General features: G+C 48.0%; 1 protein-coding gene across 1 annotated transcript in view; it reads right to left on the bottom strand.

The window, feature by feature from the left end:
• The window catches only part of LOC144121719 (beta-1,3-glucosyltransferase), a 50340-nt gene that overhangs the window by 27148 nt on the left and 961 nt on the right, over positions 1–22231 (bottom strand). Inside the window, exons 3-8 of the mRNA XM_077655077.1 lie at positions 6827–6906; positions 5979–6090; positions 4171–4298; positions 3135–3195; positions 2726–2845; positions 18–87 (exon numbers count right to left, since the gene is read on the bottom strand). Of these exons, the coding sequence (XP_077511203.1) occupies positions 18–87; positions 2726–2845; positions 3135–3195; positions 4171–4298; positions 5979–6090; positions 6827–6906 (571 nt within the window). The remainder of the gene's footprint in view (positions 1–17; positions 88–2725; positions 2846–3134; positions 3196–4170; positions 4299–5978; positions 6091–6826; positions 6907–22231) is intronic.

Genomic DNA, 22231 nt, shown 5'->3' with positions numbered 1-22231 from the left:
GGTCGCGCCCAACGTACCGCGGTCTTTGTGGAACTGGCTGCAGGTCTTGACCGCGACCGTCAGGGCATCCTTGGGCACGCGCTCGGCCTGAAAGAGCAGCACAAGTTACAACGGGTCCGTGTGATTCTGAAATATCTGACCGTATCTGCAAAGTGGTTTCCAGCACGCTATGCGACACCTGTGTATGTGCTTGCCGATTATAGGTCTATCGGCGCCGCCATGCCCCAGATGCATCACATCGGCTTTGAAAGGCGAAAAATCACTATAAATATAAAAGCCTCAAAGGTAGCTGGTCGGGAGCTTCAACGACGCAGCCCTCGTCATTCTGTCTTTGGCACCGTACGAAAGAGCTGGGCAAAGGTATATAGGGAGATCTGTGAGGCGAAGAAATGTCTGCCCCCGAACACATTTCCTATAGGGCGTTCTGCGCCCTACATAATATTTAAGTCCGTTGTCCTCACGAACAGCGACATCGCACCTCGCCTTGCCCCCGGGCGACTGAGGGTGAACAGCTATACAGGATATCGTTTCCCAGCTCTAAGATCTACAGCTGCCTCTCGTCCAGGCGGCCGTTCGTCGTAACTTTAGGAATGTGGACTTACCATTGTGCTTCATATGCAGGTGTAGCATCAGAACAATTTCGATACCACAAAATTAGCGATAACGTTGGTGGCATTGAAATAAGGGACAAAGTGAATTAAATGGCTCCTAACCTTCAGGTGAGAAATTTAGATGCCTTGACATTTGAAAATTGAAACACACAGCTCTCGCTCAACGCAGAAGTTAAGAATTAAAGCGACCCTGCGAGAATGGTTAGCAAGAAAAGTTAGCATCTTCATTTGACGCCGACTGTAAATGCGTCGCACTGCAACGAGACCGTATTGCCCGAAATACCACATTGTTTGCAATTCTTTCACGCTTCTGACGTAACACTAAATATCAGCGCGTATATATCTGCGCCGAAGCAGCGTCTCTAGTGAAATAATAAAAAAGATATGCAAACGCACGGAAATTTGCACAGAAAAGCGGCTTCTGTGCCTACAGCCACTGCATTAGCCACAAAACATGCAATGAGGTGTGATAACCGACCAAGACCCCTGACCTCTACGTCCATCTAATAATAATAATAATTGGTTTTTTGGGGGGGAAAGGAAATGGCGCAGTATCTGTCTCATATATCGTTGGACACCTGAACCGCGCCGTAAGGGAAGGGATGAAGGAGGGAGTGAAAGAAGAAAGAGAAATACGTGCCGTAGTGGAGGGCTCCGGCATAATTTCGACCACCTGGGGATCTTTAACGTGCACCGACATCGCACAGTACACGGGCGCCTTAGCGTTTTTCCTCCATAAAAACGCAGCCGCCGCGGTCGGGTTCGAACCCGGGAACTCCGGATCAGTAGTCGAGCGCCCTAACCACTGAGCCACCGCGGCGGGGCTCTACGTCCATCTGCAGAGTTCGCTTTCCTCATTTCTCATTGACATTAAATTACCAATAGCCATGCCTCCCCGACTTGGCGGGCATCACTAGTGTCGGGGACGAGCTGGCGGACCGGCTGACGTTGCTGGTTCTCACGCAGGACATCCTCGACGCTCAGTGCTGCGTCGCAATAAAGTTTTCTCTCTCCCTCTAGCCGGTCAAAAAGATTGGTATTGTAATAGACGTCCCTGAGGAAATCAACCTGTCAAAGGATGCGACTATATGTGAAGAGTGCTGAGCAGCTACTGCCGCTGCTTCCGTAGGCTGCTGAAGGCCGCGGCACATGCCAGATTGGCGGCTGAGAAGGGGCCAGACGATTGCATCTGGGACAACGGCATTTTTCGCCACCGTTCAGTTGCTTGCTCAGGACAGCATTGCATTTCAATGGTTGGCCTTTGTTAAAATTGTTTTCATCGAAACTGAGAATTCTATTGGCTAAATACCAATAAAATATGAGAGAACATATCGCGCCCTCGTTTCAAATGACATACCGGCAAAAACACTGCGTTCCTTTAGAAATAAACAGCAATTTATCACAAACTGCTATGCGGTGAAGCAGCCTTGCGAATTCAGTTTAGGTGATTCGGTTGTGCTCTCGAAAGCTGTCTGATACAAATAAGGGAGAATCCCAAAGGCAGGTGAAAGGAATTCCATTAAAACCTTACACATAAATTTCGCAAAATTATTGAAAGTGTTGTAACATTAATTTTGGCGTGTTCGACATCAAAAATGCAACTCTTAGTGTTTCCTTTAAAGCGAGCTTCGCCGCATTGCTAAAATGTTAGCAGGAGTAGCCTACGACAGCACTTCTGGCCGTCACCTGGTGCCACGAGCGGATGATGCCCCGGGATCCCGGGCATGAGAGGTCACTCGACAGCGTTGGCGCCAAATACACTTTTATCGCCTAACACATTTTATTTACCAGCCGCGGTGGCTCAGTGGCTACAGCGTTCGGCGGGATCGAATCAATGCGACATCAGAGCACGTTATAGATAGTCGAAATCGATCCGGAGCCATTCACTATGGCATATCCCTCGTAGCCGACGTGAATATTAGGAACGTTATATTCTATATTACATGTCCGTTTCATATTTTCAGCACCCATGTTCGGCAACCAGAGCATTGGAATGGTGGCCGAACGTAAGCGTGCCACCATTTATCCACAGAAGTGGAAATGTGTATCGGGTCGAGACAAGCGCTGCCCGACTGCGAAGCGCATTCGGCGGTCAGACACAAATATGAACTCACGCATGAGGGCGCTTGTAGCGGTGCCCAGGTGGCGCACCCTTCCCGCCGTTCGCCGAGGCAGAAGGACTCGGAGTGCTCGAGCAACAGGCCTCCGCAGTGCGCCTTCAGGAATTTGGCGACCTACACACAAATGCGCACAGAGAAATGGTGACGTCTTCTTCGGACAAGCTTCTAGCCAAAGCCGCACGCACGCACACACATACGCGCACATCTTTGACAAGGACTGCGCATGAGCAATAGGAGCTGGCGGTTTGATATCAACCAATGGAGCTGGAGGAGGAGAAGCGCGCATGCGCAGAAAGGTGGTGTGAAAAAGGCGGATTATGGACATAAACTGCATTAATCCAGTTTACAAGCCGTGAAGTGGGAAATAATGAGCGGACGCTGTATTTATGCGGTCTTAACTCACCTCGTACTGGCGATCGATGGTGAAGTCGTCCGGTGAGGTGACGTCCAGTGCTTCAGCCACCCTGGAATTTTCAAATGGTGCCTTCTAAGCTCTTGTTTGTTGACGGGATAAGCGTCCGCGAGGATACTCTCTGCAGAAGCGATCATATCTACGCAATGCACTTCTTGAAATTTCTTCGCTGAAATAAAAAAAAAACAGCTAATTACGGGCAGCGCAGTTTTCACACTGCAACTTCTTTGCCCGTGGCGAGGACGGTCGAACCCCTAACTCTTCGGAGTTACCCGTTCAGACAAAAACCACAAGGAAGAACAAAACATACCTTTAACTGATGTTTGGTTTTATGGGACTTAACGTCCCAAAGCGACTGAGGGTATGAGGGACGCCGTAGTGAAGTGCTCAGGATAATTTAGACCACCTGGGGTTCTTTAACTTGCACTGACATCGCACAGTACACGGGCCTCTAGAATTCCGCCTCCATCGAAATTCGACCACCGCGGCCGGGATCGAACCCGTGTATTTCGGGTCAGCAGCCGAGCACCATAACTACTCAGCCACTACGGCGGCTTTCTTTCACTGATGACTGAAGGCAATCGTTGGCTGCTTAAAACTAAGGTGTTCCCTCTAGTATTGCCTTGACCTGTACAGACCTATGTTTCCATCTTTCTAGCGGAGAGCGAGAGAGAGAAGCCCTGGATCACTTTCGGTACAACTAGCCGCCCGTTCCATCAACCGCTAAGCCTGCGATCTTCCCTTTTTTAGACATGACCCCCGCCGTATTGAGCACACAAACTCTGCACCGTAAACAGCTGATACGGCCGAATAGCCCGCTCACTATACGGTTCTCGCGAAGCCGCAGTGTCTGACCAAAGAGCAGCCGGAAGATGCGCGGCGCTCGCTTTACAAACGCGTCACGTCAGTCGGGGTATTCTTCCAACCTCTTCGCCCACTCTTCGAAGCCGGGACTAAAGCGGGAGAAGGAATGGCCTGCGCAAATGCGAGCTGCATCCCGAAGCTTGGGCGCCGTGTCGGGCCTCACCTCTGCAGCGCCGCCTTGCTGAGCGCCATGCCGGCCGACAGGTCCGGGTAGGCGAGCGACCGCGCCTCATCGAAGTGGTGCACGATGGTGGCCTCCTCGTCCCGCAACGCGTGGCCCACGAAATGCACCTGCGCGGACGCCGTACACAAAGATGGAACATAACGATAACGACGGCAGGATTTTTTAAAAGACGGCGCGAAGTGCCGTGCATTATTAGTTGTTTCATATGGAACGAAACATAAAAGGTACTTTCTCTTCCTGAATTCGTATTCAAATATGCACAATGGAATCGTAACTGCCGTGCTAGCGAGGGTACAACAGGGGCGCATTTAAGGGCTGTTCTCGGAAGGGACTTCATACAGCATTTTCAGCGCAATTCTTGATTACCGAAACGAACGCCACGCTGGTTTTTCAGATGATGATGATGAAAACGTTTATTTAAAACCACAATGACTATATAGATTAAGGGAAGTCTGATCGGGTCCCTAGTCCGGGACACCGTTGGTAAAAGCCGCGGCCCGTGCTCTGGCGACGAGGGCTCGTTGTTCCTCGAGGTACGAGCTGGACAGGGCCACCTCCCAGCGCTCCCACGTTGCCTGATTTATGATGTCGATACTGCTATTTTCCTGAGAAGTCCATACCATACGGCATAAATTTGCCTTCTGGCCACAGAATTTGCACTGCGCCGAAAAGGACTCCGGCTCAATGGCATGAAGCGTAGCTGGATTATTAAACGGCATAGTTTATAGCCTTCAAAGATGGCATTCTTCTGATTTACTAAGACCCTTCAGAGAACTTTTACCATTCGCGGAAAGAAATCCAACGGGAAGAGCGAAGAAGAAGCAGCATTTTATAAGACGCAGGCTCTATAGTGCCACAGTCGTAAAGTCTACCTGCCCTGAACACAAAAATCAGACATTTAATATGCCAAAAAGCTTTACATGGTTACTATAGAAGCAAGAAGCGTAAGAAAGCGAGATAGAAAAAAAAAACCTTAACCCTTTAAGCCGTCATTCATTACTTCAATTCCACGCAAATATGTTTCCGTGTAAATAATATATCCAAGCTTAGAGAAAGCAAATTCCTTTTTTTTTGCAACGCAAAACACCAATGCTAAATTTTTACAGGGGTGCGCAAAATTTTGTGGTGTCACAGTGATTGCAAATTGCAACATCGTACCAGGATTAGCCAAATCAACACCCGCGGAATCGTGGAATCATTTTCCGCTTCAACGATCCACATGAGCCCAACATAAAAATGGCCAAACATGCTGCTGATCTCACTGTGTATAGAGATATGTACTATTTACTTCACTTGCCATACTTGTGGTAAAAAAAGGACCCAGTTGCGATGTGAAGGATGCTAAATTAGCCTGAAACAAAACAGGGACAGTACACTCTCAGCAAAAGCTGCTACTTCGTTATGTACACAAACGTGTGCATAGCGCCTCAAAGTGATAATACACGACAAGTCACTTGCTACGTCACGCCATTTTTAATTCTCAGTTCCAGGCAGGCACCCACATACATTCATAGCTACTCGTCTTCGTTTCAGCCACAGGGCAAGAAAACCTAAAAACAACGTCGACTAATTTTAGCGAGGATGAACTTTAACTGGAACCGGAGCTGTCGGAACGTGTATGTTTAAATGTATGCTTAAATGAATAAATAATCAAACAATATGCACCGAAGAACATATCGAAGAACCGCACAGACTCTGCCTTTACGCCATGGATTGATGAAGCACAAGTTCGACGTACTGCGCGTCGAATAGCCCGCGGTACTAAAGCGCCATCTCTTGCTCTTTACCTGCGTAGAGTTGAGTCCACGCAGAGTCCTGTGAAGGAGGGCTAGGTCCACGCCAGTGGTGTCGTCGCAGAAGAAAAACCAGTCCCCGTCGTGTTTGTGACGCCTGCGCAACCTGAAAAACACGCTCGTGTACATGTCGTACGAATGCCCTGACTGATAATCCACAAACACCCGCACTCGATGTGCATGGTTGACTATTCTACCGTCGAACGAAAGCCGGAACCAGCATGTCAAGCCGTCAGATGAGGGCAAGGTGCAAAAAATGACGCAAACAAAACACGTACCTTGTGTACACACTCGTCGGACACTACGGTACACCGACGGAGATATCACAATCGCTGACCTGTGTGCAAATTTATGAAAATTTTGCACCAGTAACGCTGCAAAGCTGTCGACTTGTATAAGTGACTTCTTGCCGCTCGCGACAACCACTAGAATTTTATAGGCATGTGCGAAATTAACCGAAATTTCAAACTTGCACATGCCTCGACGCATGTTCCGATCACATGGAGGCGCCAGTAATAGTGTGGCCTGTAGTGCCAACATTACACGAATTTATAAATAACTGTAAAAGAAAATCAGCCAGAGTAGCATGAGAAAGGCAAATCACAAATTCTCAAATGTCATTCTTGTAATTTTCGCCACACCTTTTTTTTCTTTCGCTTATTGCTGCTTAAAACAACGCAATACGACCGACGTCACCTTTATAGTCGACTCGTTATTCCCATTCTGTTTCCGCGTGAAACTCATTTCTGTGCCAAGTAAATGCGGTTGTAACTATCCTTAATTAATATAACACGCTTAACGGACCCTATAAGCCTCCTAACCCGCAAGCACGTGCGCCTTACCTTTGAAAGAGTGGAAACATGGTCCATGCACCCACAGCGTCCGGCCAGTGCTTGTGCAGCAGGTAGACGGTCGGGGTTGCCTGCAAAGCACGGCACTTCAAGACTATAGCCGCTTGGAACAGTCGTTCTCCAATGTCTCTTGCGGCACCGCTTCTAATTCGGTACATCGGTCTCAATATATAGTAGCGAATCCATGAAGCGTGTGCGTTTTTACCTTCTACGGTCCATATACGAGTAGAAACTTAACCTTCTGTGCAGTGGTTTACCTTCAACGAGTAAAAGGCACTTTCCACGGGCGCCGTCTGCTCTTCGCTCTCGACATTGCATCCTGAACAGCCTGAGGCGTCCGAAATTAAATTCCACGTCATACATGCTACACGACGAAGTGGAGATCTCAGCTCGTCGCTGGTGCTGTTCGGTCGATGAGGCGTGACAGCTAAGCAAGTATATGCCTGAGTGCGTGGTCTTGGGAGTGCAAGCACAATATTCTTAAGGGTTACCGGGTGTGACCAGACGCGTTGTTTTCGCTGTAAGATCGTGTGTTCAATGTCAGAGGCCCTTTCTCGCCGCAAAATTAGCCGCTCTTGCATTCCGTTCCCCGCTCGAGGGCTTCGGCCCTGCTTCGTGCGATTCCCGTAGCCGGAAAGTGAGCTCGGTGATATTACCTTAAGTTTCCGTGCAAATATAAGGTAACCTATAAAAATTGGCTGAACTAGGCAACGGCCCAGTCAAACAATCGGCGCGAGCCGGCGGACGCGGCGGCAGTTGCTTCGCGGTGACGCTTACTACGCTCTTCCTTCAGCGCGGTCTTCCTAAAACGAACCTCGTCTAAGACTAGTTCCAGAAGTTGAGGGTTCGCAATTTTTACGCGTTGTCGACGGCGCCGCTCTCAATGCTGCGAGGTCTTCGTCGACCGCCATTGCTCGGTCTGGCTACGCAGCCGATCGGCTTCTCGCTGGGCGGCGAGCATAAGAGTGAGTCTTGTCGATGGCGAGCCTCGCGAGCTCGACGAGCATCCTGTTCATTTATTTTGCATTGGCTTCAAGCCCGGAAAAGCTCTGCTGGTCCCGACTATATATATATATATATATATATATATATATATATATATATATATATATATATATATATATATATATATATATATATATATATATATATATATATATATATATATATATATATATATATATATATATATATATATATATATATATATATATATATTGTAATGGGACCGACAGGCGCAGCGCAGCGAAGAAGCGGACGAGTTCAAGCGGGACAACGAAGAAGCAGACGAAGTGCAGCTGGGTTTTTTCGAACGACGCCTGTGAGTGTGCCCGTCGTGTCGCCGGTCAACCAAGACCAACCGACCTGTACTTCAAATAAACGCCTTGACAATATATATATATATATATATATATATATATATATATAGAGAGAGAGAGAGAGAGAGAGAGAGAGAGAGAGAGAGAGAGAGAGAGAGAGGGCAGCTGCTGCGCCATGCATGCGCAGGCGCTGGTTATTAGGTTTGTTTTGTTCCTTCGGCTGCCCGCAGAGGGAATCTTGGAGGAAATCATGTATCATTCTTGCGTAGGAACACGAGACCAAGATTTGTTGAAAGCGTACAAGAAGCTCAAAAACAAGCTGAGTCACGCGCGTCGCCACCTTCTCTTTCGCGCTTCAAGGTCACGCAGAGAGAGAGAGAGGGGGGGGGGGTTGAAGGGGTTCGGACAGACATCGACGAAATCCGTGATTGCGGCTACAAGTGCTACGCCCTCAAAGTGGCAATGTATGCGGATGACACGAATGTATTCTTCACTTCACACATCATACTGCTTCAGTTAATGTAAAGAGCTATATGAATCAACTGTCACAATGGTTACACGCAAACGGATTACAGTTAAATGCATCAAAAACCACTTACATTTTATTTAAGCTCCAACGTAAGAAAGTAGTAACGAAGACTGAAATCAGGTACCGAAGCCAAGAGATTAAGCATGTGAAAGAACAAAAATTCCTGCGAGTAAAGTTACATGAAGATTTATCCTGGAATGCACGAACATGTACAGCGTCGTTCACATTTAGTGCGAACACGCGAGTGCATGGCCGTACTCTTTGGTGGGCCGCTGCGAACGACATGGCCGCACATCGAAACGAAGTGGCAGATGAGGCGAAGCGCCACGTCCGGGTCCATCCTTTCGTGGCCCACTTTGCTGCGATGAGCGGCTGTGTCGCACGCAGTGGCCTTCTGAGTAGTACGGCCAATCACTCGCGTGTTCGCACTAAGGGTGAACGACCCTGTACATCATATGTGTACAGAGCTAAAAAAAATGGTTTACTTTATATACTAGCAGGTCTAATTCCACTCTGGCTCAAAAAGCAATTACACTGTGTCCTTGTCTATTCTGAAATTTTTATGGCACAATGATATGGGGAACCACTAATTATAATAAATTAATAATTCTAAAAAAAGGGGGTTTTCCGCATCTTCTCAATCTACCACGGGCCTATTGCAGAGCTGAGAACTGCTCCACTATTTCGGCAGTATGCTGTGCTTCGTGCGGACCAAATATCGCTTATGAAAATACTTCGACTTATGGATGGAAGAAATATTTGCCCAGATATCAGTAACATAACGACCTCTAGGTACTGTTTCAGACAGAATATAACGCATACCGCTAAGGTAAGAAGCAACTACTGGAAACAAACATTTTTATTCAAATCTATCGAAATAACAAAGAAAATAGGACAGCTGGCAAAATTCAACTGTGGCTGACATACATTTAAAAGCAACCTGAAAAAATTGCGCTTAAGCGAAAATCGATATTATAATCAAATAATCACTTATTTGTGCATGTTATGCTTTGCCATTTATGTTTCAATGTACATTTTTGCTGTGTGCATTATGGTTTAAAAAGCTTGAGTATATAATGTTTTCCTCTATATGCGTTACAGATGTAATACGTGTTAAATCTATGGGTATCAATTTGTTGCTTCTTGTTTTCTCGCACTATGTTTTATATGTATGTGTTTCAGTTTGCTGTTTCCTATTACAACTACATCATTGTAATTATGTGCCATAACACTGGCTAAATTAGTAAGAATTTCTATCATTGTGTACATATCTGTGATGTCTATAGTTATTCATTATTTATGTATTACCTGTGCGTTTTTTTTTTGTCAATATCTCAAAAACACATGGACGCCGGAGAACTGCTGCTGAACCGTATACAGGGTGGCTGGGGCCTTTGTCAGGCCTTCTGAGAGCCTTTAATCCCAGCCATCCCGCGAATACCGAGGAACCAAATCAATTTGTTGCTTCTTGTTTTCTCGCACTATGTTTTATATGTATGTGTTTCAGTTTGCTGTTTCCTATTACAACTACATCATTGTAATTATGTGCCATAACACTGGCTAAATTAGTAAGAATTTCTATCATTGTGTACATATCTGTGATGTCTATAGTTATTCATTATTTATGTATTACCTGTGCGTTTTTTTTTTGTCAATATCTCAAAAACACATGGACGCCGGAGAACTGCTGCTGAACCGTATACAGGGTGGCTGGGGCCTTTGTCAGGCCTTCTGAGAGCCTTTAATCCCAGCCATCCCGCGAATACCGAGGAACCAAATCAAATCAAGTCAAATCTCTAACCGAGCACTCCCCTTCCGAGCTGCAGCTGCTCGGGGGGAGAGAGAAACACAGAACCGATCAGACAGGTTAACGTGAGCGATTGTCTTCGCGGCTCCGGTAGCGAGCGGCATCGCTGCGTTGACCATTTCTTTCAGCATCTCTGTCAGCGGCAACAGCGTCACTGCATTCTCTTCCCTTCTCCTATCGTCGCCCTGCCATTCGTTATCATCTTTTCTGGTCGCTTCGCGTGGACGGGCTTCATGCACGCGATGGCACGAGGTGGGCTCCGTATAAAGGGCGGTTCACATGCAAGCGAATTGGCGAACAGCGGCGCGACGCTGCGAAGCGGTTCGCGAGCTTTCGTTTCACATGCATCGCCGCTGCGCGTTTCCCACCGCTGCGAAAACCAATGTTGCGGGCAAAAGATATGCGCCTGCAACCGGTTTCGGTGGCCTGCAAACACAAAAAAAGCGTAGTATAGAAGCATCGTTTTGTCATTTCTTTTCATAGTTTATTTAAATAAATATAATTATTGCGTTTCAAGCATTAAACAGCGCTTTATACAATTTCTTTCCTAAACAAAAGTTCGTACGTGCGGCGTACAAACTCGCGTGGCAACGCCGGGCCAGTCTAGCCACCCTTGCCGGGCGGTCATTGGTTGAGATGCGGTGCTGCCGCGTCGCCGCCGCGAAAATTTCCAACTTGCCCGAACCTCGCCGCTCCAGCCGCTGGGGCTTTCTCCGCCGCTTGAGAGAGGGTGTACTCGCCGTCGCGGCGGAGTTCGCGAGCGGTTCGCTTGCATGTGAAACGGGCTTAACGGCTCACGCTGTAAACAGTTGTAGCTCTTTTTGACGCCACATTAGAAAATCAACTCTGGTAAAGAAATAACCAGCGTTGGATTAAGGGGGGGGGGGGGGGGAGGCTAAGGGGGCTGTAGCCCGGGGCCTCACCTCGGACAGTAGGAGAAGGGGGCCGATTTATTCTAACCTGCTTAGTATATGGAACCATGGGCAACGGAACTTCGAGCGACATGTATGAAGCGAGAGAACCAGAACGAGCAGACGGGGCCCCCCGCCTAATGTAACAGGATGCGTTTAGCGTGATCATTTGGGGAGAGCTTGTCGAGCTGCGAAAACAGGAATCCCCCACCACGCCGGCGGGGCCCTCTTTCTTACGAAGCGAGGTGCGTTTGCTTGGAGGAGTTTTCGTGGTTTCCTGTCAGTCCGTCTGTCCAGTGGTCTGGAGAGGAAGGGCAAGGGGGAAACACCTAAACCTTTTAATGTGGGATGAGGATCTAAATCTCCCTTGCCCCTCGTCACCACAACGCCACCCTTCACCTCTCAAATAGTTCCGCCGCTGTCCTTCTCTTAGAAAGGATGTGCTGCAGTACCCAGCAGTGCCTCCCATTCGACTTTTCTTTACAGTGATGGTAATTTGGGTGGTGCAGGATGAGTCCGATAGCAGATGATGATTAGTCTGATGGCAGAGTCTAGGCAGGAAAAGAAAGAAGACGCCACACGTGCTTTAGTCCGCGTGCCGTGGGGCATGGAATGTTCACTGTTCGGGCTAGGGTTGTGGTAGAGTGAAGGGAGAAGTTGGAGAGCTGGACTCAGAGGCGACGGAGGGCGCGTAACTTCGCCCGCGCTAGGAGTCACCCTCTCCCCTTCGTTCTCGCGCTCGGCGTCGACGGGACGAAAGAAACATCGAGAACCTCCCAGAACAGACGATTGCTCCTAGCCAATAGGAGGACGATACCGGAACGGGAGAAGGAGTGAGTTTGTACGGAGGAGGGAATTCGTACAAGGAACTCTATGCGTATGTGAACGCCTGCTTTGGCGCTAGTAATAGACAGACGCGGCACGCGTCTATGAAAGGAAGTTGATCGCGGGCTGTGATTCAGCCCCGAGCCGCCGGTTAAGCTTGCATAAATAAGCCCGCCCGCTGAGGAGCTCCCGGGGGACGCACAACTCCCAGCCAGCCACGGACCATCAGGGCAGCGTGCGCCAGTCATCGGTACGGCCACCGTTGGACACCTGCGGTCGCGTCGGACTGACGAAGTGTCCGGTGCGGTGAACAATTAGCATCCCTTCATGCGAAAATGCTCGGTCGGAAGCATCAAAGTGGTGCGTCTAAGCGAAAGGCGAAGTTAGAAAGAGAACAGCGTGAAAAGAAGCTACCAAAGATGACAAATGAATGAATGAATGAAAAACTTTATTGTATAAGGGTTATTTCTCGCAGCGTAGGTGGAGCCCTCAGTCCAGGGCCCCAGCGGCCTTTGCAGTCTTGCGAGCCCTGTCGATCAGCTTGAGCTGCTCTTCAGGCTTCGAGCTGGACAGCGCAGCCTCCCACTGCTCCGGTGTAGGTGTGTTGTTTATCGGCGCTGCCTGCATTTTCTGACAGGCCCATGTAACGTGGTAAAGTACCTACTGAATGCAGCTTTCGCGGTGCAGTATGATCGCTCTACCCAGAGTCAGTGTCAAACTCCCAATAGTAACGACTGTGTTTCTCTGGTCGACTTGCCAACTCCATCACCACGGCTTCCTGGCAAGAAGCAAGCTTTGACTCATCTTGGTTTTCTGGATCCTGTGAAAACGGCGCCAACCTCGGCCGTCTATATTTCTGAGCAACCGACGCTAACCGAGCCCTGTCCTGTTCCTCAGTCAGCAACGTCTATGCTACTCGGTCGGGCCCCTGCCACAGAGCTCCAGGTGTCCGGTCCGCCACGCCCAAGTTCTACTACTGCTGATCAACAGGTGCCAAACCTCCCGCTGAGCCTCCTTCTACTGGCGAGCGCCAGGAAACAACCTGAAACAACCCTCCAAAAACCGACTCGCTTGTTTCCTGTTACCCGCCGTGGTGGCTCAGTGGTTAGGGCGCTCGATTACTGATCCGGAGTTCCCGGGTTCGAACCCGACTGCGGCGGCTGCGTTTTTATGGAGGAAAAACGCTAAGGCGCCCGTGTGCTGTGCGATGTCAACGCACGTTAAAGATCCCCAGGTGGTCGAAATTATTCCGCAGCCCTCCACTACGGCACCTCTTTCTTCCTTTCTTCTTTCACTCCCTCCCTTATCCCTTCCCTTACGGCGCGGTTCAGGTGTCCAACGATATATGAGACAGGTACTGCGCCATTTCCTTTCCCCAAAAACCAATTATTATTATTATTACTTGTTTCCTGTTAGTTTGGCTTCAAACAATCATGTTCCCACCCACAAAGTGTGCCTCGGGAGAACAAATGAGAGGGCTTCTCGTTGCGGCAACAGAGAAGTACAGACACCCCCGCAGCAAGAGGTACGTTTCGAGATTCTCCGAAGTGACTCTGCTAAGTGGTCGGACGTTATTACTGACAGCTTTCGGAGTGTATGCCTTGAGAAGGGGCCATTGTATTTTCAAAATCGGGCAGAAAATTTTCCGTCTTCCGAAAGACAATACAAAACTCAGAAACGCTATATGTCCCATCTTTTCGTGCGAAAGGCTCTAAATGGGGAGGCGTACGAGCGACACTGGTTCATGTACTCGGAGTCCAAAGGTTCCGTTTATTGTTTCATGTGCAAACTATTTTCGATTTCAAGCAACCCCAGTGCTTTCACCACGCACGGATTTTCTGATTGGAAAGGAGCAGAAGAAAAGGTTTGCGCACATGAAAATAGCGTCGAGCACCGGAACTGCGTGGCAGCATGGCTCGCCCGCTCTAACTCCAGCATTACAATTGACAAGGAGCTGGTTAAGCATTTTGTCACTGAGACCGCTTACTGAACAGAGGCGTTGAAGCGCGTAGTCGTTGTACTTAAGCTTCCAGTTCAGCGCAACCTAGCGTTTAGGGGCAGTGAGGAGATCTTTGGTTCACCGAGAAATGGCAATTATATGGGAGTGCTTGAGGCCATTGCCATGTTTGATCCCTTTCTAGAGGAGCACATCAAACGCTACGGGAACAAAAGAAAAGGTCACCCATCGTATCTGTCAAAAACCATTTGTGATGAATTTACCGAGCAAATGGCAAAGGCTATCGAGGAACGTCTCGTTGACGAAGTGCAAAGCGCAAAATACTTCTCTTTAATTGTTGATTCGACTCCAAACGTTACTCACGTTGATCAGCTGTCAGTTGTTTTACGATACTATTTAAATGGGAGAGTGTACGAACGCTTTCTTGGATTTGTTCCAATCGAATCGCATACCGGCTTGTATTTTTTTCTATACCGTGATGTTCCTCTTGACGACCAATGGCATCTCAATTAATGATTGTAGGGGCCAAGCTTACGATAATACGAGTACAAGCTTACGATAATACAAGCTTACGAGTAATATGCCAGGAAAACACAAAGGACTGCAAGCTCAAATCAAACACCTGAACGAATTGGCAGTCTACGTCCCGTGTGCTGGTCATTCACTGAACTTAGTTGGCGCGTGTAGCGTTGACAGTTACCTTGAGGCAGTCAAATTTTTCACTGCAATTCAGAGACTGTATGTGTTCTTTGCTGCCTCATCTAAGCGATGTAGGTATCTTTTGGACAGCACGGGCGGAACTGGCCAGGAGCTTGTTTTGAAACGTCTCTCTGAGACCAGGTGGTCAAGGCACGCTGAATCATGTAAGGCCATTCTGAAAAATTTCAATTCAGTCTTGTGTTGCCTTGAAGCTATATCCAAGAACGAGGAAGAAAACGGCGACACTAGGAACGAAGCGCACTCTCTCTTCAGGAAAATGACAAAACTAGAGACTACATTCATGACGATTTTCTGGAGTGAAATCTTGGAGCGCTTTGACAAAACGAGCGTAGCACTTCAGAGACCAGGCTTAGACATTTCAACTGCTGTAGACCTGCTGAGCTCTCTAGAGGGCTTTAATAATTCTTTGCGACCTCTCTTTGATACCTTCGAAGAGAGAACACGCACGCTAAGTACCAATCAATGTTATCAGGATGAGTGCAAACGCATCGTTTTGAGTAAGCACCCGGACATAGAAAGCGATAGTGCGCTACAAGGTATAAAAAAAGTTTATTGTAGAGACCTACAATGTTGTACTTGACGGTCTAGGCTCTGCTTTGCGAGTGCGAAAGGCTTCCGACACCGAACTCCGCGAAAGGTTCGGATTCTTATAATTGCTGACAGAAGTTGGCAGCGAGGCCTCTCTGGCACAACAGGCTGAGAAGTTGATGAAAACCTACAAAAATAATTTGGAGCCAGCATTTTCCGCTGAAATCGATCAGTTTGCGAACTTTCTGCACAACTCTTTGTGTTAGGACATGAGTGCCCTGGGAATAATGAAGTTGCTGCACGAAAGAAAGCTTATTGATGTGTTTCCGAACCTTTCTATCGCTTTGCGAATGTACTTAAGCATACCCGTGGCAAACTGTGAGACCGAACAATCGTTTTCCAAGTTGTCGCTAATAAAAAATCGCCTTCGTTCGAGCCTCCTTGACGACAAGGTGGACTCGCTTGCTATCATGTCCATTGAAAGTGACCTCCTCCGCGATCTATCCTTCGAACAGACTATATCTGATTTCGCCAAGCGAAGGCGCGAAAGATGCCATTTTAAAAGAGGTCTGTTTGTGCTATACATGAATAGTTCCAATAAGTTCGTTGTGTCGCCTCCCAGCCTACACGTTGCCAATGAAACGCTGAGCAGTGTAATTCAAGATATGCAAATCTTCGTTGTTCGTCTCTTGCTTGTTCTTCTTGTGATATTTAGCGTGCTTATAAAGAACTGTATTTTTGTTGTTTTTGATTGTGCCACGTTTATTTGGTGTCGTCCTTGCTTGTCTTACCTTTGACGAAAATATTGTCAAATAATCTTTGTAATTACAGTTGGTAATTTTAAGCTGTATTCTAGTGCATTTTTATTGTGTTTGTATTGCCTTAAGTATTGTACATATCTATTGCATAGTAACGTGCATAACGATTACTGCAGTCTAATGCTTGAATTTTAATAAAGAATGTTTTGGATACAACCATGCATCTCCTCACGGGATTAAACTTAGTGATGCAAACAAAGCCTACCTTCAGAAGGATCGACATCTGAGCTGTGTTGTCTTTTCTACGTTCTTGTTCGTCTTGAGTGCACTAAACTTTTCCTTAAAGCCTAGCATTTGCTGAAAACAGAATGCAGATTAATCACAAAGTGAACATATGTATTGCTGTTTACAACAGCACGCGTTTCAAGCAAGTTTTGTTGTTTTGCTTAAAATAATTACAATAACAAAAATCCCGTTGATCGCACTTCGTTCTTTTTAATTTGGTAGAATTAAAATGAAACATGGCATATTTCCAGTAGCGTAGCAGGCGAAAGGGGGGTGGTGGGGTCAGCATAGGGAAAGGGGGCCTGCATGCGCATTAGCCCAGGACCCCAATTTTTCTTAATCCGGCCCTGGAAATAACCGTCGTATGTAGTGAAAAAGGGGCTTGGGGTGTGCGTAGGAACACACGTGCTGCAGCTTCACACCAGTCGTACCTCGAACAGCGGCGAAGAGAAATGGCATCGTTACGTTTTACCGGAAGCAAATAACCAACTGCAGGCTGTCGTCACTGGTATCTGTTTGCTGGTATCCGACAGTGTGTATGGAGTATCCACTTGCTCAAATCGGACGCCTTCCCAGTTCTGTGCACGCGAAGTTTGATGCTTTCTTCTGAAAACTGGCAGCCCATATGGAAAGCTCACCACGTATTTTGCTGCTGTCCCCGTCTGTGGCCGCCGTCAGGATCTCGTCATCCAGCACGTGTGTGCGGCTACTGCGGAGTGCATAACAAAGCGGGCAGATCTCCCAAGCTGAACTTTTGGAACCAATGTTTGGCAGTGCGTCCAATCACAGCATTGTTCTCGAATGCTTCATTGATGCATTCCGCGGCTTGATTCGGCTGCTGGCAAGCCCACCCTAAAACCAAGAGCAGAGAGACAGCCCGGAATGAGCTGTTTCGACACCTCCATTTCTCTTCGCTGTGAAAGTGCAACGCGCATGCCACAGGCGATGTTTCTATTTCCAACTTGACCATTTTCCCATGCACATCCCATGGACATCCGAGAGCAAGAATTTTTCTCATGATGTGTCACTGCATGCCATTCGACTACGTACTAGTAGAGGATGAATACGGGCAACACCCATAATTGAGGGTCAAGAGTAAGGATTAAATGACTATAGACACCAAATTTTTTCTTGCGTGTTTTCTTCTTTCAAATGGTGCGTTGGAGATTGGGATCACTCCGTGGTATTCGGCTACGACCACTAAATAATTTATAATTAAATTTCTTCTTGACGCGCTGTTTCGGTTTCATCAACCGAACGGTGGCTGTGACGTGTAGTTCATATTTAGGTCACATGAGGCGCGAAAAAAAAAAAACGGCAATATAACTGCTGATACGTCGTTTGTGTAATTCCAGCTCTCGAGCAGGCTCGTTGAAGTGCTTTAGTGGATTAAAACCACGTATCGGCGTTTGCAGGTTTTTCGTGCCTTACGTGATTGATAAATTTAATGAAGCGCAGGCAAAGAGGTCGGCCAGAAAGATTGATATATGGCCTGCTACTTTTCCATGGGGAAGGGCGAAAGAGGGTCATGATGGGTGACGATGTGGTGGGACCAGAGAGATGAGTCTGTGCACACACATCTGATGGCACAAGGGCGTCCACAGAATTTTTCGCAGGGGGGGGGGGGGGGGGGGGGAGGGGGGCCTTGGTTGTTGGCGCCATAAGGGGCCGGTGGGGGGGGGGGCAGCGTTATGTTCGCAGCAAAAAGCACTATTTGCGGACTAAATTTATTTATTTATAAATAAATAAGTAAAATACAGACATGAAAGAAAAAATACAAACAGCAAATTAATGCGTGGCTTGGAGAGATACATTGGACTTTACTAACGAACAAACAATTATAATTAATTAAAAATGCAAAAAGATACTATCACTTCGTGGAGAACAGTGCTCAGTCTTGCTGCATGCGGCCGGGTTCTCGACTCACTCAAATTGATGACCAGCACACAGCGATATATGTTCACAAACACGCAACTACAGTCACTCAGTCAGTCTTCCTTGAACAGCAACTGCAGACGCCTCGGATTTTTCTGGGCGAATTGCGTGATGGCACGGGTGATAAAGTCATCTCTGTGCTTCATTACACGTTCCCGGTGCACACTTATCATACAAAGGTCGTCCAGCCTGTCGTTTGTCATTGTTGAGCGTAGCTAGGTTTTCACTCTCCTCATTGTACTGAAGGAGCGTTCGACCGTACAGGTAGTAACTGGCAAAGCCAGAGCCACCTCAATGGCTTTCGCAACACCGGGGAATAATGTCTTGGCCTGATGTAGAAGCTCGCAGTAAGTTATTTCTGACGGGTCCCCAGTTTTGTTGCACCACATCTCGTACCAAGAGATGGCCTCTTCCTTGAAGTTGTCGATGCCGTAAAAGCATTGGAGTTCTTCGGCGAGGACAGCGAACTCAACTGGGCTAAATTGCTTCATTTTTTAATGGATGCAGCTGGAGAAGTTTGAAGCTCCTCTCATTGCTTTCAGAAAAGCGGCGAGCTAAAAAAGCAGTGAGAGATTCCAAGTACGGCACACATATTGCATGCCACACGGTAGTATTCCTCCGGCGACTGAATCCCGTAGTTGTCTCGGTGGGCCTGACGAGAGACTTGTCGTGGTACAGATATCACCACATTTAAGTGATTGGCTGCCTCCCTTGCTGCATTCATGATGTCAGAGAACTCCTCTACAGCGTTTGTCCGGTGGCCGCGAAAAATACGTTGCAGCTCAGTGATGTGGTCATGCACAGAATGGAAGCCCATGGATACACTTTGCAGAACGTAACTGGTTCGAGCCGAGCGCCGTACTTCGCTACAATGTGCAAGCAGCCGATGAAGGATGAGCTTGTTGCGCAGTAGAGGATGTGAGCTCGTTGTCTATAGTTGCAGCGTTCGAGCATGATTCCGTTGACGCGAGCTCCTCGAGTGCTTCGACTATGGCCACGTAATGCTGACAGAAGATTCTAATAGACTTGTATTTTGCAGACCATCTTGTCTCACACAGCATCGGAATGTTGGGCACCAATTTCCTCCGGAGCACGCTCTCGCGGAAGAAGTTTATGGTTTGTTTGATTATCCCAATTGTGTTTCGAATTTCGGAGACGTCGTTCAAATCGTTGATGACGAGATTTAGTTTGTGACATGAGCAGTGGAAAAATAGTGCCTTCGGGAACTGTTTCGGTATTATTTTGTTCACTTCAGCTTCTTTTCCAGCCATTGCATCTATCGTACCCTTTTCCAACGAGGTTCGAAAGAATCAGCCCGGCATTCGTCAAAAGCTTCACGATTGCACCGGCGATGCAAGCGGATTTTAATTGCTACAGCTCTACAAATCCCAAAAACTGCTCTCGAACGCACACTTCGGCTACCGCCTTGTCAATAAAGCGAACGCCTATAGACATCTGCTCTTTTCCTGAAATATCTGCAGTTTCGTCAGCAAGAACGGAAAAAGCAAACGCTGTGTTAGCTTCGGCAACTATTTGCTCTCTCAGGATGTCGCCACAGATTGTGTTGATCTCGTTCTGGACGCGGACAGAAGTATACTTAGCATTGCCAGCAGAAGAAGCGAAGTGCTCCTGAAATCGAATATCTCCAGCTTCTACCCGAAGGTCAACGAGATCATTGAAGACTCCACAATCGGACTGCTTGCCGGGAATTGGCAAGTCATGCGTCGCGCAAAAGGCAATGGTGGAAACTATTGGAAATAGTTTCTCACGATTCCTTTCAACTTGCTCGTGCAGTGCTCTGTTCAGCTGCTGTACAACGGGTAGCTGCTTGCCTTTCATCACATCCATAAAGTTTCGTGAGGCCGTCATTGCCTCCTGGAGCCATTGGGATTTTACGTGATCTCTGCACGCCTCGCGCATTTTAAAGTAGTTACTGAAAGCGCGCACGATAAAACTACGTTCAGTACCCACGGTGAACACGCGGAGAAAAAGTGACACTTTTATACACCAGCAGAGAACCCACAATCACGCACGAAAGTTGGCCAGCCCATTCCGGCAACTTTTTGAAACTCGCTTTGAGTGTCGTATACGTATGCGTATGTCGGTTAAGAGGTGGCCACTGGTTAGCTTCTTTCAGACGTCACGTAGGTATACCGTGGCCGCGGCCAGTCAGCCGAGTCGTTCCGGTAAGTCAGGAAAGTCTGCCCGGAATCGGAGCCGGAGCCCTTCACTACCGCAACTTCCTTTTTGTTTCATTTCCACGTTCCTCCCTTCCCTTACGGCGCGGTTGAGGTGTCCACCGAGAAGTAAACAGTTACTGTGCCATTTGCTTTCCTCAAAACCACAATTTAATTTTACCGCTACCACTTTGGAAATTCTCCCAATTGATCACATCAAATTATAATTCACTCAAATAACCGCCACGTTGCATACACAATGTACGCGGTTTCCAGATGCCATTCGGTCCATTCAAATCCACCCACTTCCTACAGACCTCCACGACTACCTTCCTGAAGTCCTTCCACATACCCTACTATATACATAAGGTGTGTGGATGCAAGGGACCGCATAGAAACATAACCAGCGTAGTCCTGTGTTCTTCTCCTGATGTCTCGTGTTTTCGCTGGTGAAGATATATCTGAAATACACCAACTAGTCCACATGGTTACCTTGTTACAGCGTAGTCTGGTCGATCGGACTCGGGAGAAGGCTCGGGTACACGGCTTCCTGGACTGAGTTGGCTGCCCACCTGGTGCGAAGACTTCTTGCCTGCTCTGAATAAAAGTTAATCTCTCTCCTTTACCGCCATCTATGGGCATCCAAGTCTCGTTCTCAAGAAGTGACGCAGCAGCCTTACTGGCTCATTCAATGAAGGCTGCCATGCAACAGCACTGGAGCGATGTGGACCACCAGCAGGACCGCACCTCTCGGCTTGATGATGGTTCGCGACTTCACCTACCATCTAATGTTATGCGACGTCAAGGAACTCTGCTCCATCGGTTGTCGCTTGGTGTAGCGTACACTATGTATACACAAGATTCGAGTTGAAGCTAGCCCGAACTGCTTCAACTGCAGCCACCCAGAGACAATCCATCAGATTATTTGCGAGTACGGTGCCTAGAATGTACTGTACACTATATTGCGAGTGCCCTCACTGCACTGATGACAGGAGGGCCTTGGAAAACACTCTCAGAGAGTTAGTTGGATGGGCGCCCTCTCTCTGAAGAAACTACCCTTGACGCCAGGGCGAGCCTCACTGACGGCAGGTATGCAACGAAGGCTGTTCTCATGTTTTTCTCTGACGCAGGCCTCGATTCTCGTCTCCGCTACTTTAGACCACATAATCTGGGACTGTAAAGCACATCCCCCACCCCCAGATCTCATGGCTGCTCCCTCACCTGACGCGTGGCTTTCAGGAAAGGTCAGCGACGGCCGAGGCACTCAAGTCAAGGCTGTCGAATGGGCCTGTGCGGTACGAGACCTAGATGGTCTGGACCTCACTTACTGACCACGAATCTACACTTTCTTTCAATAAAGTTTTTATTCACTCACTCCGACACTAGCGTGTGTTGTGCGCGTTTACGCGGTGTACAGTGCGCGCTGTGAGTGCACACCCGTTTGTGCCGCGATGTGAGAGTGCGCAGAGCCCTTCTCTGCAACCGTGCCCGATGTGTGTGAGCGCAAGACATACACTGCATGAGGAAGACACGCGCTCGATGTGCTTCATGACGTTACGCGATATGAGTGACCCCCCCCCCCCCCCCCCCCCCCCCCCCCCCCAATGTGTGCGTAGTCACCGCAAACTCAGACCACTCCAAGAAA

This window comes from Amblyomma americanum, chromosome 2 (genome assembly GCF_052857255.1).
Source record: "Amblyomma americanum isolate KBUSLIRL-KWMA chromosome 2, ASM5285725v1, whole genome shotgun sequence".
Taxonomy (NCBI): domain Eukaryota; kingdom Metazoa; phylum Arthropoda; class Arachnida; order Ixodida; family Ixodidae; genus Amblyomma; species Amblyomma americanum.
This window is presented reverse-complemented; position numbering and strand designations above follow the sequence as displayed.